The 18543-nt window shown below is 40.4% G+C and overlaps 1 protein-coding gene across 1 annotated transcript in view; it reads right to left on the reverse strand.

The window, feature by feature from the left end:
- The window catches only part of LOC101465201 (lactase/phlorizin hydrolase), a 30087-nt gene extending 13273 nt beyond the window's left edge, over positions 1-16814 (reverse strand). Inside the window, exon 1 of the mRNA XM_076874719.1 lies at positions 16665-16814. Within this exon, the coding sequence (XP_076730834.1) occupies positions 16665-16814 (150 nt within the window). The remainder of the gene's footprint in view (positions 1-16664) is intronic.
- Between the last annotated feature and the right edge of the window lie 1729 nt (positions 16815-18543).

Genomic DNA, 18543 nt, shown 5'->3' on the forward strand with positions numbered 1-18543 from the left:
TGGCTTATTACGTACACGTTGGTAAGCTGTCTTGTGGCAACTGACGAACTGAAACAAACTAGCGTGCTGTGTGTGCAACAGCGCGACAAACATACCTGTCCTTTTATTAACTTCACAGGTAGTGCTGGTCATAGCTGCTGGCTACCTGGCTGTCATGGGTCTGTAGCTCTGTCACCGTTTTAGGGAACATATTTAGTTTTAAAGTATTTAGAAACATATTTAGTTTTAAAGTAAGTTTCCGGGCTTTTCCTGCCTTTCTGGAGGGATTATATTTCACTAAAAAACGATCTAATATGCATGTCCACATAATTATGCATTATTATAATTATAATATATTAAAAAAGAACATACATTATATTTTAAAGAACATACATTAAGAAGCAGATTATATTAGATTTATATTTTAAATAAGACAAAATTTGGATTTTACAGCAGTAAAATTATTGTATTTCTACAGTTTAAAAATGTAATAACCCCTGCACAGAGTGGATAGTGAAACAAATGGAATCATCATAAATACATTATTTCATATTTATTACTTCCCCCTCCTCATTGCTTTATTATTGTAGCTCTAGTAATAAATAATAATGTAAGGATTCTGGATGAGCACCATGATGCCCATAGTATATACAGCAGGGCTCGCAAAATTTCAAAATCCCTGGTAGCCCTTCGGGCAGGGACGCTTCAGTTTTTGGTAGCCCAAAATAAATTTAAGTAGCCCAAATAAAAAAGAGAGCAATTTTTTGATTGATGTTTTGTTTCCTGTTTTGTTTCCATTACAATATTATACATTAAAGTATAATATTGTAATGGAAACAAAACATTAATCAAAAAATTATTGAAACACAAATTACAACATTGTATAAAAATTACAATCATCAACTCAAATATTTGGTTCTAATTGAACAGAAATTTCTATGAACTTGTAAGAACTGTAGAACATGAATCAGTCTGTGTCAGATCCTGAATATGAAATTTCCACTGAAGTCACGGGTAAGAGGCAAGTGGAACCAAGATCGAGGCCATTTGCTTTTTGAAGTTTGCAAAGACTGCTAAATTTTGCCAGAGGTAGTTCACTCTTTGCAACATAGTAGCTGTTCTAAACAGATTTTTCAGGTTTATTTTTAGTATGTTATTTGCAATTGGTGTTTGTTCTGGGAAATAATGCATTTCTTGCATTTCTCATGGGCTCTAATGGGGGCCTTTCTTAAAATGACTGGTCCCAGTAACAAAGGCGCTTGTCGACTCAGAAATCGAGGGAAAACCAACAACACACCCGGCAGAACATTAGGCCTATGTTATTTGCACGGGTGCACATAAGTGGTCCGCATGTGCGCATTCCCTGTCAAAATAAAAGACGCGCACCAGATAAGAAGTTTATATGGACGTTTGCGTCCATATAAAAGGCACTGTTTTTGTCCGCTAGAGTGGGATTTTCACGGCACATTCTGCATCACATCTCTGTGTGTTCATCATTTGTTTGAAGCCAGCTCACCTCCTGCAACCAGTTTTCCGAGAATACATGCTTCTTTTGTGGTTCTGACTCCTGACATTTCTTTGGAGGTAGAGGAACACCAAAGTAATTGCTTAAAGGAGCTTCTTCGACATCTTTAAGAGTTCTAAACAAATGTCTGTCCTCCTCCAGAAAATCTTATGTAAGCAAACAAGCGTTGCAACTTCTTGTCTTGTGCACGTTTTTTATTTTGACAGCGAATGCGCACCTGCGGACCACTTATGTGCAGCCCTGGTTATTTAGCTCGTCATATTGCAGCCACAGAAATTCTTTTGTCCATGAAACCATAAAGCTGCACTTTCTTTTTGCCTTATAGTCTGATTTGTCATAACTTTTCCGTTTTGCGGTAAGCTTTTCTTTGGCTGTCACTTCTTCACCCTGACCCGTCTTATTTGGCTCAGCAGAACTGAAATATATATCCTGCTGCTTTTACACACGCACTCACATAAGCTCAGCGATTCTCTGCGCGATCAACCTCTCACATGTTTAAGCTGCGGGAGATTTCACTTGTCATGTTTGCATAGTAAGCTAACGATTAATAAGACGATGTCAGAGGAATTGGTGCGCAAATTATCATCACTCACCAATCAGTACTGTCGCTCTCTATACACAGTTCATGCGATTGCAAAGTGAAAGCAAAAAAACAAGCGCAAATTCAAACGCGATTTCAATATGTCACATATTGACAGTGGCTCACCGATGCCAATGACATAATTACCCAGCTACATTTCTGAAAGAATGCAAAAGCATTGACATACTTTTCCTTTCTACGATAGCCCGACGGGCAGGGCAGAGAAAGATTTTGGTAGCCCGACTGGAAAAATCGCTAGCCCCGGGACGTCGGGCTAGCGATTTTGCGAGCCCTGTACAGTATTCTGAAGAAGGTCTAAAATGTCATTGTGTGTGCTTGCATGTGTGTGTTTTATTTAGATAGATTTAAAAAAAAAAATATTACTCATGATATAACATTGTCCAGACATGCCTGGTAAGGACATGAGGAGGAAACAGTAGGAGCTGTGTGAGGCTACTAAAGGCAGTGCTATAACATTTTTCTGTCATCATTTTATTATAGATTAAGTGCTGGAGTTGTTAGGTGTGGATAATTAGATTATATTTATTGCAATAGCAAGTTGTGCCTTGTTCTCAGATAGACAGCAAGTGGAGAGTGATATATGAAAAGATGGGATGGAAGGAAGAAGAGAAGCAAAGAGTGATTCACAGGCAGAGCCTAAATTATTTCTCACAGTTTTTTGTTGCCTTATGGTTCCAAGCGCTGTCACCAATCTTTGCATTTTGTTATTATCTCATGACACTTGTTTAATCAGCTACCATCTCTCCTATGAACTTTTTAATGTCTACAGTCTCAGATCAACACAGCCCTGCCCTTCCTATATTAGATTCTTGATGAATGTGTGTTGTTGTTATTCAGCCTGGTTCAATGTGCCCCTTTTTAACTTTGAGCACCCGCCCCTTTAAACGTCTCTGCACGGCCCTGCCGTAATATGTGCTATGTTATGAAGCGCAGTATTTAGAACCCGAATACAGACAGACAATATAAACCAACAAATCAAACTGAAAGTTGAAACTGACAATAGGAGAGACCTAACTTCAAGCAGTGGTGGTGGTGGTGGTGGTGGTGGGGGGGGGGGGGGGGGGGGGGGGGGGACCTGAATGCCCTCAAGTTGACTGCATTGGCAAAATTTAAATGGGCCAAATCTAAATGGAGAGGAGTTGTGTTTCTGGGGGTATTAACAGCAAAGTCACACCCTGCATGTTTTCATAGAAAAATAATTCAGTTTTCACTGAAAACTATATTAGGAGGTAAAGTTACTTTGGTAGGCTTTCTTTTGTCTTAGTTTCTTGTCCAGAACACATTTATTAGATGTACAGTATTTATGACAGTATTTATGACAGTATTTATGACAGTGCTAACTGCTTATCACAGGTCCCAAAGGTCACTTACCCACTAAGGTGGGCAAGTGAAGAAGTGAAAATAGAGTGTGCTGTACTTTAACATGAGACTGAAAAGCAAAGTTAATGACTGCATGTGGTATTAGTCATAATGAATGTCATTAAAATCACATTCATCTGTTACCAGCAACTGCTGGTGACTCCACTGCAACAAAACGTAAATAGATATGGCAATTCCTAATGCAAAAGTTACTGTATTACACTGCTTCATTCATTTACAGCTCCTGTTCATCTGTATTATTTTTTAAATGCAATATCTCAGTGAACTGGGAAATTTGGAGATCAATTTGGAATTAGAAACAGTATTCTCAGTTTGTTTGGATAAACAGTCCTTGAAATGGTTTAAGTACTATCTTTCTATTAGAACCTGAGTTTAAAGTCAAGTCCACTCACCAGTAATATACCAAAGGTGTTCCTCAGGGATCTATTTTTGGACCTCTTTTATGTATGTTTTTCCAAGTTTACAGTATTTTTAATGTAATGTAAACAGTCTGTGTGTGATTCAATTCGGCAATCACACACACGCACATAAAAGGACCCAGCCTACAGTTCATATTCAGACCCTTCATGATCATAAAATTGAAACTGTTGATTGTTATAAATACTTTAGACTCTGGCTGGATGATAGACTCCTTTTAAAAACAATATGGAATGCCTTTCAAGAAAATTAAAGACAAAGATCAGATTTTTACATCTAAATCTTACTTCTCATTCACACGTTGTTGCATCTAATTCACAATTTTGTCTACATTGATTATGGTGATATATTTTATATGCATGCTTCTACATCCACTTTGAAGTAGATTTAGTGTATCACAGTGCATCATGATTGATCACAGATGATTCTTTTTTTACTCGCCCATGCATCTTATTTGACAGAGGGATTGTGCTGCTCAGCAATAGAGCGCAACATTTTATGATATTTATTTACAGTTCTGTACTGCATAGGACTGTACCTCTTCTTCACAGTGAACTTGGAAAAAACAGGTTTAAATACTTTGGTTCCTATAACAAGCCACAAAAAAATAACTACTCTTGCATGTGTTTTTTTTTTCTTAATTTGTGATCATCTTTAATATGTTGTTTTATATTATATTTATAATTATTTTTTTACACAGGTCTCAGTCTTATTGAGACTACCTTCGTACATCATATTGATAATAATTCCAGTACTGTTCTGAACTGCTGCAAAATCCTACCTGTTACTAATTTCAGAGTTCATTAAAATCTTTTTAAGTGTGTTGTGCCTCTCAGTGTTTTGCACAAACAACTGTGACATTTTCTTTGATTAGACCCTGATGTGCCTTCTAAACCCCATTTCAAATTTTGCAGGATTTCCTTTACATAACAGTCTGGTTGTGGTTTCATGCAACAGAAGGTGAATGATGGATTTATTCACTTTATAACTCTTGCATAATAGCTCCTCATCGTGGCTACCTGCTGCAATAACTAAAGTTGTGATACATTTTAAAACATGAACATGAGCAAAACAAATGAACAAACTGAAGGCACAGATGTTTATTATTGACTGCATTTTACTTACTTTTTACTTCATATTACTGAGCATATTTATGTCAGTGGGTTGGTGTGTTGTGAAAGATTCATTATAATTAAAAGTTATTGCTTTTATTTTTCTTTTAACTACCTTCAATAATTACCATCTTTTGACAATAATGTTTGGCTTTAAGATCACCTTTGGTTTTAAAATTGTTTACTTTGGATCTACAGACCTACCAAGGCCTGGCTGTGTGGCAAGCAGAGGTTGGACCCAAACACAGGACTCCAGAGGTGCTGAGAACTACTAACTAAAAGTACCAAACAATAAACTCTTGGTGTGGTAAGTAAGAGGCAAAACATGAAGCACACAGCATGGGGAGAAACATGACGGGAGGACATCAAGACTGACGACATGATGAAGAACATAAATACACAAGGTTGAAAATGATGTGCTGGGAGTCCACTGTTCTCGCCGGCTCTAGTGAGCCTCGTCCTCCCGGTCAGTGATTGAACTGGTGGGGTAACAGACATCTCCGAAAATGTCAGAGCACTTTTACAAATATGAGTAATTAACAAGGGCCGGACAATTATGACCAGAAACACTAAAGTAGGGGCGGTGGGGATATGTGGTGTCTTGATAAACAGAGCAGATATTTGAAGTTTACTCAGCTACATTCTCACTTGAAAATATCTTAAAAGTTTTTTTTGTGACCTAGAAACAGTAATATTTCAAACTTTTTAGCCACTATCCTCCACCATTGCCACGTTTGAGTTTGGACAAAATGCATTCTGGGATATTTGGCTGCACGAAGTCCATGCTCGATAAAATAGGAGGAGCAAGAACACATTTGGCTTGATGCGTATTCTGAATTGGAACATTACTTTGTCTGTGACTGATGACGTATCACAAGTCCATGAGAATGCAAGTACACACAAGTACGCATATTGAGAATGGCCATTGTCACTGAAAGCTCCGTGTCAACTAATGAGAGAGAAGCCTATGAGGCAAGCTGCCAGTGCCTCAGCTTTTACTGTTCTGAGATCAGCCAGGACCTGCAGTTCATTTTGAAACATGGCTAGCATTAGCAAGTAAATGCACATAAGTGATTGAGCATCGTAACAGATGTCTTTCCTCTTGCTAACCACCTTGGCCAGTATGTGTGATACACAGAAGATGGTGTTTGAAAAAGTTATCAGTAACTGCTTTAGTGCATTAGCATTAGCAAGGAATTAGCAAGGAAAGCTGAAATGATGAAGATGGAGACAGACAGCAGCTCTGACCATGTCCATCAAACAGGCAAGTTGAGCAGGTGCAGTCTCAGCAGCACTTTTAGATTAGCATCTATGAGAATGTCTGAATGGAATACATTTAACTAGCTGTTTTGTCAACACTCCACCTTCAGTTTTCATTCATATTTTAATTCTCTCTATAGATATTGATCGTTAACCTTATCATACCTCCCACCTACCTAGAGGTCATCACAGAAGAGCCACTACAAAAATATGTTTTATAGAATATGATGTTGAACATTAAAAAGCATCAAAAGTATTTAAAATCGGCTCAGTCTTAAACATGTGTAGCAATGGCATTGATTCATTTAACACTGATGGGGAACATGTTTTGAAGAATAATTATTTTAATTTTGATACTTAATGCACAATTTTCCAGTAATAGTTTGTGGTCTGAAGGGTTTTCGTACAATTGCACTGTTTGTTTTTCCAAAGGAATGGTTTAAAAAAATCCTCCACCACTTATCATTTTAAACTAATAACAAATAATTTTTAGTAATATATGATACTTACTTGTCTATAGTAGTAATTATATTTTACAATTCTTCAGCCAGGAAGGAGGGCAGAAAGATGAAGAGCCCATGTGGAGTGTACAGATGGTGTGTTTTATTTTAATCGTGTTAGATGAATGTAGTGGAGGAAGGGCAATCATCTCTGCTTGCCTTTCTGTAAAAGTCACGTCAGATATACTGGGCATATCATTGCTGACCAATGCAAGTGATGATGGACTTGGAGTAAACTGCATTTTGACTGACAATATAATTTTGTGTCACAGTTAGTTGAAGCTGACTGTGGAGGACCCAAGTGCTGACATGCGAAAAACAAAACTTTATCTTAACAGGAAGCGAGACGTTTATTTAAGGCTGGTTAACAGTAGAAAACAAAAAGGAAAAGGCAAAACTAAACAATAACCTAAACTGGGAGAACTAAGCCAAAACATAAAAAAATCTGAAAGATGAACATGGAAACCTGGCATGGAAAAACCTGGAACGTGAAGACTTGGCATGAGCAAATGAAGATCTTCATGGCAGACAAGCAACAAATGAAACCTTAGAGGCTAAATACACACAAGAGGTAATCAGGGGAAGTGCAAACACATGGGGAAACAGCTGATACGAATGAAAATAATGACGACACAGGGGAAGTAAAACTACAGGGAGTGCAGAATTATTAGGCAAGTTGTATTTTTGAGGAATAATCTTATTATTGAACAACAATCATGTTCTCAATGAACCCAAAAAACTCATTAATATCAAAGCTGAATGTTTTTGGAAGTAGTTTTTAGTTTGTTTTTAGTTTTAGCTATTTTAGGGGGATATCTGTGTGTGCAGGTGACTTATTACTGTGCATAATTATTAGGCAACTTAACAAAAAACAAATATATACCCATCCATCCATCCATCTTCATCCGCTTTGGCCGGGTCGCGGGGGCAGCAGCCTAAGCAAAGAGGCCCAGACCTCCCTCTCCCCAGCCACCTCCTCCAGCTTATCCGGGGGAATACCAAGGCGTTCCCAGGCCAGCCGAGAGATATAATCTCTCCAGCGTGTCCTGGGTCTGCCCCGGGGCCTCCTCCCGGTGGGACATGCCTGGAACACCTCACCCAGGAGGCGCCCAGGGGGCATCCTTGTCAGATGCCCGAACCACCTCAGCTGGCTCCTTTCGATGTGGAGCAGCAGCTGCTCTACTCTGAGCCCCTCCCGGATGGCCGAACTTCTCACCCTATCTCTAAGGGAGAGGCCAGCCACCCTTCGGAGGAAGCTCATACCCGTTTCAATTATTTCTTTTTACCAGTGAAACCAATATAACATCTCCACATTCACAAATATACATTTCTGACATTCAAAAACAAAACAAAAACAAATCAGCGACCAATATAGCCACCTTTCTTTGCAAGGACACTCAAAAGCCTGCCATCCATGGATTCTGTCAGTGTTTTGATCTGTTCACCATCAACATTGCGTGCAGCAGCAACCACAGCCTCCCAGACACTGTTCAGAGAGGTGTACTGTTTTCCCTCCTTGTAAATCTCACATTTGATGATGGACCACAGGTTCTCAATGGGGTTCAGATCAGGTGAACAAGGAGGCCATGTCATTAGTTTTTCTTCTTTTATACCCTTTCTTGCCAGCCACGCTGTGGAGTACTTGGACGCGTGTGATGGAGCATTGTCCTGCATGAAAATCATGTTTTTCTTGAAGGATGCAGACTTCTTCCTGTACCACTGCTTGAAGAAGGTGTCTTCCAGAAACTGGCAGTAGGACTGGGTGTTGAGCTTGACTCCATCCTCAACCCGAAAAGGCCCCACAAGCTCATCTTTGATGATACCAGCCCAAACCAGTACTCCACCTCCACCTTGCTGGCGTCTGAGTCGGACTGGAGCTCTCTGCCCTTTACCAATCCAGCCACGGGCCCATCCATCTGGCCCATCAAGACTCACTCTCATTTCATCAGTCCATAAAACCTTAGAAAAATCAGTCTTGAGATATTTCTTGGCCCAGTCTTGACGTTTCAGCTTGTGTGTCTTGTTCAGTGGTGGTCGTCTTTCAGCCTTTCTTACCTTGGCCATGTCTCTGAGTATTGCACACCTTGTGCAAAAAGCTAAACAATCCAATCCAATCCAACTTTATTTATATAGCACTTTTAAAAACAACAAAGTTGACCAAAGTGCTTTCCAATAATAAAACAGAGATAGCAGTTAAAACCATACTTTAAGCATACAATGAAATCAATAAACAAAACAAATATATAATTGAAAAAGAAGATAAAAATAAATCAACATGAGTAGAATAAACAATAAGATATACAATGAATAAGATTAACAAAGTAAAAAGATTAAGAATGACCAACAGCTGACTAAAAACTGACTACAAACTGGCTCTGATAACACTCCTAGAAGGCCTTTGAAAAAAAGTGTGTTTTTAAAAGTGATTTAAACATTTCAAGTGTTGGGGCCTGCCTAATATGGAGGGGCAGTTTGTTCCATAGTTTGGGGGCCACGACAGCGAAAGCTCGGTCTCCTCGGTGTTTCAGTCTCGACATGGGGACAGCAAGGAGTGACTGGTCAGATGATCTGAGAGACCTTTGTGGAGTGTATTGGTGTAAAAGGTCTGACAGGTAAGATGGAGCCAGGCCATTTAAAACTTTAAAAGCAAGCAATAAAATTTTAAAATGAATTCTAAAATGGACAGGCAACCAGTGTAAGGAGGCAAGAACAGGGGTAATGTGCTCACGTTTGCGTGTCCCTGTCAACAGGCGAGCAGCAGCATTCTGGACCATTTGCAAGCGTGATAGTGAAGCCTGATCAATACCAATATAAAGTCCATTACAATAATCAAGGCGAGTGGTCATAAATACGTGCAAAACTCTCTCCAAGTCACAAAAAGAAATAAAAGGTTTTACTTTAGAGAGCTGCCTCAACTGAAAAAAGCTTTTTCTCACCACTGTATTTACTTGTTTGTCCATTTTAAGAGCTGTGTCAAATTTTACTCCAAGGTTGGTGACAATTGATTTGACACACGATGTAAGAGGACCCAAGTCAGATGGAGGGACACCAGGTCCATTCGGCCCAAATATAATGACTTCAGTCTTCTTTTCGTTAAAGTTTAAAAAATTCAGAGCCAACCATGCTCTGATATCCTTAAGACATTCTAAAATAGGCCTGAGGGGGTTAAGGTCATTGTGTTTCATCGGTAGATAAATTTGACAATCATCTGCATAAAAATGAAATGAGACTTTATGTTTTTTAATAATATGGCCAAGGGGAAGTAAATAAATACTAAAAAGAAGGGGCCCAAGGATGGATCCTTGAGGTACACCACATGGGGGGGGGGCGGAAGATGAATGAAATTTACCAAGTGAGACTGAAAAACTTCTATCAGAGAGGTATGACTTAAACCACTCCAAGGCAGTGCCTCTAATTCCAACATGATGTTCTAGACGATAAATCAAAATATTGTGATCTACTGTATCAAAAGCTGCTGTGAGATCCAAAAGCACAAGTAAGACAGACTTCCCAGAGTCAGCAGTTAATAAGATATCATTAAAAACTCTCAAAAGTGCAGTCTCTGTGCTGTGAAGTGCTTTAAAACCAGATTGAAATACCTCAAAAATGTTTTGACTCTCTAAAAAAGTCTGCAGCTGTGAGCACACTTCTTTTTCTAAAATTTTAGAAACAAAAGGAAGCTTTGAAATAGGTCTGAAATTACTCAACAAAGAGGCATCCAAGCCAGGGCGTTTCAGCAGAGGCTGGACCACTGCCTGTTTAAAAATTGCAGGTACATGGCCTAAAGTCAGGCTGCTGTTTATAAGCCTTTGAATATAAGGTCCAATAGTGCCCCAAACTTCTTTAAAAAAGCGAGGGGGAAGAACATCACTGGGAGAGCCAGACTTGATTTGGGTGACAATTTTACCCAGTTTAAATAGAGACACAGGTTCAAAATGGCTAAAAATTGCTAAAGGCGTAAAAATAACAGAAGGGTCATAAGAAGGGGGTAAAATATGTGCTCTAATAGATAAAATCTTCTCCACAAAGAAATTTAAAAAAGCTTCACAAGTTTCAGCAGAAGCTTCTATACAGTAGGATTGGGGAGGGTTAAGAACAGAGCTTAAAATACTAAATAAGACACGGGGCTTATGGCAGTTGTCATTAATAACACCTGCAAAATAGGCGGATTTCTGGTTCTTGACAATTTTCTGATATCTATGCCAGCTATCTCTTAAGATATCGTAAGACACTTGTAGCTTGTCTTTTTCCCATTTGCGTTCTGCTTTTCTGCACTCTCTTCGAGCAGCCCGAGTGATGTCGTTCAGCCACGGCTCAGACTTCAATTTAGGCCGCCTGACCTTCAGAGGAGCAACAGTATCCAGAATGATTTGACAAGTAGATAAGAATTTTGCAGTCAGCACCTCAGTGTCGGCACAGACTGAGAGCTCTGAGTCAACATTTAAGGCCTTATTAAAGGCGGTAGAGAACTGGACGGCACTTGATGGTTTAAACATGCGAGAAGCAGTAGGAGGGCCACAGGTAGTGATATTACAGGGAAGAGAAGTTTCAAACAATACAGGCATATGATCAGAAAAGACGACATCATAAATTTGAAGATTATAAACAGGTAAACCATAAGACAAAACCAGATCCAGAGTGTGTCCATATTTATGAGTGGGACCAGTGACAGACTGCAAAACATTAAAAGCATCAAGTAGGTTTAAAAAGTCCTTTGCCAATGGTTTAGTAGGACAACACACATGAATATTCATATCACCCAAGATTAAAACCTTGTCATACTTTGGCATTATTTCAGCCAAGAACTCAGAGAAGTCATTAACAAAGTTCCTATTATATTTTGGTGGACGGTAGATCACCGCACAAAGAACAGGATGACTGCTACCAAGCTCAAACATATTCAGTTCAAAACTGGAGAAAGTGACAGGTGACAGCTGGCGACAGTGAAAAGTAGATTTATAAACTGTGGCCACTCCTCCACCTCGGCCCGTAGTCCTTGGTGAGTTAAAATACGAACAATTTGGCGGTAACAAGGTCAAAATAGACTAAGACGTAATCATGATCAGGGGTATGCAATTCTGAATAATAATAATTATTATAATAATAATAATCAACAGTCTAGGTAAGGACAAAAATTGGCCTTATTTCACTCCAACATTTAATTCAACAACTTCCTAAGTATAAGAGCTTGCTGCATATTTTCAAGGCTGAAATAAAAGCATTAAAATGTAATTTAAAAATGCACACACACACACACACACACACACACACACACACACACACACACACACACACACACACACACACACACACACAGTCTTCTGGAATAATTCTTCTAGTCCCAAAGTTTATAACAGCCTACTATAAAAATTATCTTTGCTCCAGCCACAGGGAGTCGGATAAGCTAATTCAAGCTTTTATATGTTTGATGACAGCGGCAGAGACTCAGGACAAGCTGCTGTACATGGATGACGTCAGCCACACTCTGCATACTGTCATAAATGCACAGAGAAGCCTGATCAACGATGGGCTGCTCTTCCCCAGGAGTAGAACCAGCAGGCCTAAAAACACAAACTGCACAACTCAGCACTTGGGGTGAGGGGGAGGAGGAGGGGAGGGGTGTTGACCCAGTGAAATGACCAAACAAAACAAACACACTGCCAGTGTATTACACTTTACACTTTAATTCCTGGATTTGGTTTCGTTATTATCTTTCTAAATTCTGCTGCTGATTTTTTATTCTTAATATCCTATTAATTATTTGGTAGTACTTTATCTTATAGCTCAGTAATAACGGGGTAATAGTAGGATTACAAGTGGGAGACAAGAGCATAATAATGTTGTTATTACCACTTAAGTTGTCGCTATACAACTACCAAAGTAAAAACCACTTAAGATCAAAGTAACATCATGGTAGCAACATTGGTTACAGTTGAATAATATTACAAAAAGTCTTATGAAGCTGGATATAAAGGGCCCCAAAACTGATGGTAATAATGCGGAAATACAGCTCAGTAATAAAGTGCTAATAGTAGGGTAACAAGAAAATAATAATGAGGTAATTTCTAAGTTATTACCACTTATTTACCTCTGGTAGCTCTGTGAGGAAAAAGAGCTGCAAAATGCAAAACTGTTTGTTTCTATTTAATAACATATTAATAACCTATTAAAGCAAAGTGTTTGATTATTACCTGGAAACACCTGTGGTAGTTTCTTTGTAATAAGCCTAAATAGAAATAGCCTGACATGCCTCATATATTGATGCTTGCATAAAACAAAGTTTTATAACAATATATGTGGAATCAAACCCATATTCTAGGTACTGCTGTAGGACTGCAAGGTAAGTAATTACTACTAACTTTTTTAATTAGTTAAGTTGTATTTAAATTTCTCTTGTAGTTATTAACTTACACCAAATACTATCAACTTACATCACTAACAGAGTAGCTAACAGTAGGTTAGTAGCTAATGTTAGCTTAGCTAATAATACTCAGAGTAGCCATAAAAACTAAGGTTGCATAAAAGTAAGGTGGTCATGAAATAAGCTGACCATTTGTTATTGAAAATATAGACAGAGAATTAGATGTGGTTAGTTACAGGGCTTTGCAGTTGACGTCACGCCGCAATGTATTGTGGGAGCGCTGCGCCATTTTCCGGGTCCACAAATCAAAACAAACACAAGAAAGATGCTTAAAAGCAGCTCAAAAGAGAATGGACTGTATAGAGACCGATTGCGTCCAGAGCCGAAGCGGCGGTACTTGCAGAAAATAGCGTGTATTGGAGATGTGGACCCATATGAAATACGGCCGTGGAGTAGAAACCCTGAAGACCTACCTCTATTGACGTAGCCTGATATATTTTCGTACCTTGTCTGTGGAGTCAGCGTGTAAAAGTCATTATTCAAACAAAGTCAGCTTGAGTACTGCGAGTGAAATGCGTTTGATTTCCCTCTGAACATTCAGATTAGTGCAGCATAAATTCATTCATTCACGCAAATTACAGTGAGAACATGTGGAGGCTCTGTTAGAGGGATAACACAGTGCATTGATGTGACATTGTCCTGAAGGATTTAGTTATTTTTTATGGTTAAAGAAATTGCAATGATTTACTCATATTTATTATAAATAATTCTTATTATACATCTTGCTTCCATGTTTGTATCCTGTGTCACTAAAAATACATTTTTATTTTAGTTTTAGACATTGATTAATGACCTGCAGAATCTCCTTATCATATTAAGTGATTAATAATTGTCACTTTATGCTTTCTCCAGCTTGATAGTGATTACATCCTTGCATTACATACTTTAGGTTCATTTTCTGCAGGCAAGTTTCTGACAGAGAACAGGCAGATTTAGAATATAACATGCAGCGTTCTATAGATGGATACATAAAAAAATGAAAAATTACATGTATGTGCTAACTTTCTAAACACTTTGTTACATTTATGATAAAGTAGATAAAACACATTTGTGTCGGCCTTGTCTCATTAGTTCTTGTCTTTGAATTAACTTTGTCTGTGTGTGTTTCAGGTCCTGCACTCGCAAAGACTGAATGAACCAGCATTGTAGCCATGGGTCACTGTGAGCATCACAGGTAAGGTTGAAGCTGCCCACTGCACCTGTATGGCCGGAGTCGCGGAGACCTGCACCCATGTCGCTGCTCTTCTATTTAAAGTAGAAGCAACAGTCCGGATCCGTGGCACAAGGACTGTTACAGATGAACCTGCATACTGGGTTTTGCTGGGTAATATGACCAAGATACAGCCAGAGGTTGGCCATAAGATAGACTTGTCCTCTTCAGCTGCCCAAAAAAAGGCTCCTGCTCAAAACATAAACAGACCCACCCGTATTGAAAGGTAAAAGGAGCCATCCTCAAAAAAGAAAAATCCCACCTGCTACTGTGGAGGAGTTGTCACTGCTATTGGATACTTTGCTGGAACACAGTAAAGCTGTGGGTTGTGGGAATGACCCATAATGTTTTATCTAGGGGTCTAGATTTATGCCTGAAGTGCACTGCTGTGTAAATAATTTGCATTTACTGAATATCTACTGACTGAGTCCCACTGTTCAAAAGTTGAATAAAGAAACAAACTAATTTTTGACAGTTTTTTTTAAAAACCACTTTACAGAACATCACATCAGTTACAATGTAGAATCCATGTCATTTATAGTTTACAAATGACTAAACGTTTACACAAAGTCATGACAGTGTTTACATGATATCACTCACTACTAACATTACTTTAATTACTGTATCTTTTGAAAAAAGGCACAAGGCTTAAGAATATTTAACAGGAGCAAGTTTCATTTTTCCCCGGTTTTACTACCACACTGTTCACCAAACGCAGCAAACCTTCACCATCTTATCCAGAAGGGTCACCTCTTCACCCTCACATGGAAGAAGTAATCTGATTGGCATGGTGGTATGTTTGAAGCAGGTCTCTTGTGTAGCGCTGGAACCCAGTCATGATGTGTTTCATCCATTTCATAGATGTGAAATGGATGAAACAAACAATAATACCAATATTTGGCATTATTGTTTGTCTGCAATAATGCCAAATAATTAGCAACTCTATAAATAGAACGTAGTTCTGCAAAATCACTCGGTAGAATGCTTGTTCTAATTTGCTATGGCCTCAGAGTGCATCGAAAATAAAACTAATAGGCTATAAAGAGCGATATGAACATATTTAGAACTTACCGGAATGAGAGGAAGAAGGAGGTAAGTGACGGAAGTGACGGAAAAAGGTAAGCGACCCATGTTGTAGGTGACGTCAGAAGCCGGAGATTTTGGTGGGAAAAAAGCAAATGGTAGCGTAGAATTTAACAAAGTTTCTTTAAGCTTCAGTATTGCCAAATAAACTAACCGATTGTCATATAACTAACAACATCTGTCCTATCATCTCTAACACCCTGGAAGACAACGAGGAGAGTTTAGACGCTCTCCAAGATTACATCGACCGGTGCTTCCAAGATTTAGTAATGAAGAAGGCCTAGAGGGCGTCTTCCCCGGCCAAAGTTGAGACGCCGTCATATAAAAGATGTTGCCCGGCAGACTCCCCCGGCACAACATTGCCTGCCGGCAAAGACACCGTAGACATCCTGGAGTCAATCGATAAGCGATTGTCCAGTTTTGATGCGAGGCTGTCCCTGGTGGAGATCTTACACCGGAAATTTAAATCTCTAAAAGAATCCCTGGAGTTCAGCCAGCAGCAGGTGGAAACACTTGTATTAGAATTGCTACTGCTCACACTGTCTAGCAAATACACCGGACAATTACATCCACGCTCTTCGGTTCTGTCCACCAGTTCAGAAGTTTTGGCGCGAGATATGTGAAGACTTATCAAAGTGTCTGAAATGTAACATTCCAGCCTCCCCTTTAGTATGCTCGCTGGGCAACTTGGATGAGGTCACTGCAGAAATAAACACAGCCCACATTGTTTTTACGGCCCTATGCATTGCCAAGAAAATGGTCCTCATTAACTGGAAAAATAAAAATAATCTTAATTCTAACCAATATAAAAACCATCTAATAGATCACATTAGTCTTGATACAGCCTCTGCCATCACATTTGATCAATCCCTTGGGCTCCTTTGATCGGCTTCATCACCTAGTGGGGGTGGGGGGTCATGGTCTGGTCCTGCCTTCGCTATTGTGGTTGATATGGGGGTAGGGACGGCCTTAGGGCGTCTGGAGAGTCCCTAGGGACGTTTTCTCTGGAGGGCCTAACCCGGGGGATGTGGCCATGACCTGGTTAGGGGCTCTGGTGGCTCTTAGATGGTGTTTTCCTTGTGGCTGCGTACAGCGGAGATGGGGGAGGGTCTGTGCTGGCGGACGTTGGTTACTGGCCTGGTAGCCTGGCTGCCCCTGGGTGGGTCCAGGACGGGCGTGGAGGCTTGGGGGTCTGGGGGTGCGCCGCCCCCGGTCTGGGGTGCTGGCTGGGCCTTGGGGGCTTGGGTCCTGGTTGTTGTGTCGCCGGGGCTGTGGGCGGGTGGGTGCAGGGGGGCTCAGCCCCAGTGCAGGGGACCTCCGGTGCATCGGCCCAACTAGGGGGCTCTCTAACTGGTGGGGAGGCTGTTATATCTTTGCAGGTGGTCTCCTCTCTACAGGAGCTCACTCTGCAGGTGGGGGAGAGATATAGGAGAGGTAGAGAATGAACTCAACCTGGGTGTCTATTGTCTTGTGTAGTTTGGGAGATGATTGGATGATGGGGTGGGTGCAGTTTTCTCTGGGGTGGGCTGCCCTGGACTCTGTGGGGCTGGGCGGTGCTGCTGCTGCGGGCCCCGGTCCGGATGGGCCTGGGCCCCCTTGCCCTGGTGGGTTCCAGAGTGTGGGGGTGCCTACTGGGGTCAGCGGGGGAGCTGGCCCCAGGGAGGGGCCGCTTGCTCAATCTATTGACCTGGTTTTCCTGGGATCCAGGCCTGAAGGGTGGTTCTTCCCACCGTGACACCTGAGGCATAATCACACACACCTGCTGCTGATCAGCCTCATCTTGGGAGCTACTCAACAGAGTGGCTGTTGTGCTCCAGTCAACGCTGGATCGTTGTGATAAAATTCTTCAGTTTCGCAGTTAACTGTATGTTTGAGAGTTTACCACCAGTATGGAAGTTACTCTGTGGTTTCCAGGAGAGTTGCGGAAACGAGAAGATGAAGCGAGCACATTGTATATAGCCACCAAGAGAGTGGAAACACGGACCACGGACACTGGGAGAAGATACCACACGGGAATCGGGAATAGACACTCACCAGGAGCACACACAGGGATTTATCTGTATCTTGTTATCACTTCACTGTAAACACTGTAAAATGTTTACAGAGTCCACAGTGTTTACTGTAAACACTGTGTTCTATATCGAGAGTCCTGTGTTGGGGTCCTGACTACACAGCTGACAGTTTTACTTACAGAATTTTCAAGAATGGGTCACTGGGTCAAACCAGCAACTTTAAAGGCCGGCTTTTAGGCCAATGACCTCTGACTAAAATAATTATAGAGAAATACCTGTTTTTCAGGCATTTCTCGTTTGTGTGTAATGCACACATCCAGGAACAAACATACACCATTTCTTTGCTCACACCTGTGAAGATGCCTACATCTGGTCTCCAGGGTGACCCACCTCATCTCAACAGGATGTAGGCATTAACACACAGTAGGGGCCTGTCTCAATATGCGTACTTGTACGTACTTGCATTCTCGTGTACTCGTGATACGTCATCAGTCGGAGACCAAGTACTGTTCCAATTCAAAGTACGCATCAAGCTGAGAACGCGAAAAATTCCCAGACGTGTACTCGCTCCGCCGGTTTTATCAAGCATGCATCGGTGGTGACTTGTGTGTACTTAGTACAGCTAAATATCACAGACTGCATTTTGTCCAAAACCCAAACGTGGCAATGGCGGAGGAGCGCCGTTAAAAACCTTTAAATATTACTCTTTCTGGGTCACAAAATAAACTTTTATGTTATTTTCAAGCGAGAATGTAGCTGTGTAAGCTTCAAATATCTGCTCGATTTATCAAGATATCATATATTTCCAAATGTGCTCTGACGTTTTCAGAGACGTCTGTTACCCACCAGCTCCATAGCAGACCGCGAGGTCGAGGATCGCTAGAGCCAACGAGACCAGCGGACTCCCGGCACATCGTTTTCAACCCCCTGTGGTCTTTCACTACTCAGGTTAAACATGATATATAAGTCACTTAGATCACTTCTAAATGTTAATATTTGGTTTATTTCAGTGTATTTCATAACATATTAATCACAGTTAAATT

This window comes from Maylandia zebra, linkage group LG16 (genome assembly GCF_041146795.1).
Source record: "Maylandia zebra isolate NMK-2024a linkage group LG16, Mzebra_GT3a, whole genome shotgun sequence".
Lineage (NCBI taxonomy): Eukaryota > Metazoa > Chordata > Actinopteri > Cichliformes > Cichlidae > Maylandia > Maylandia zebra.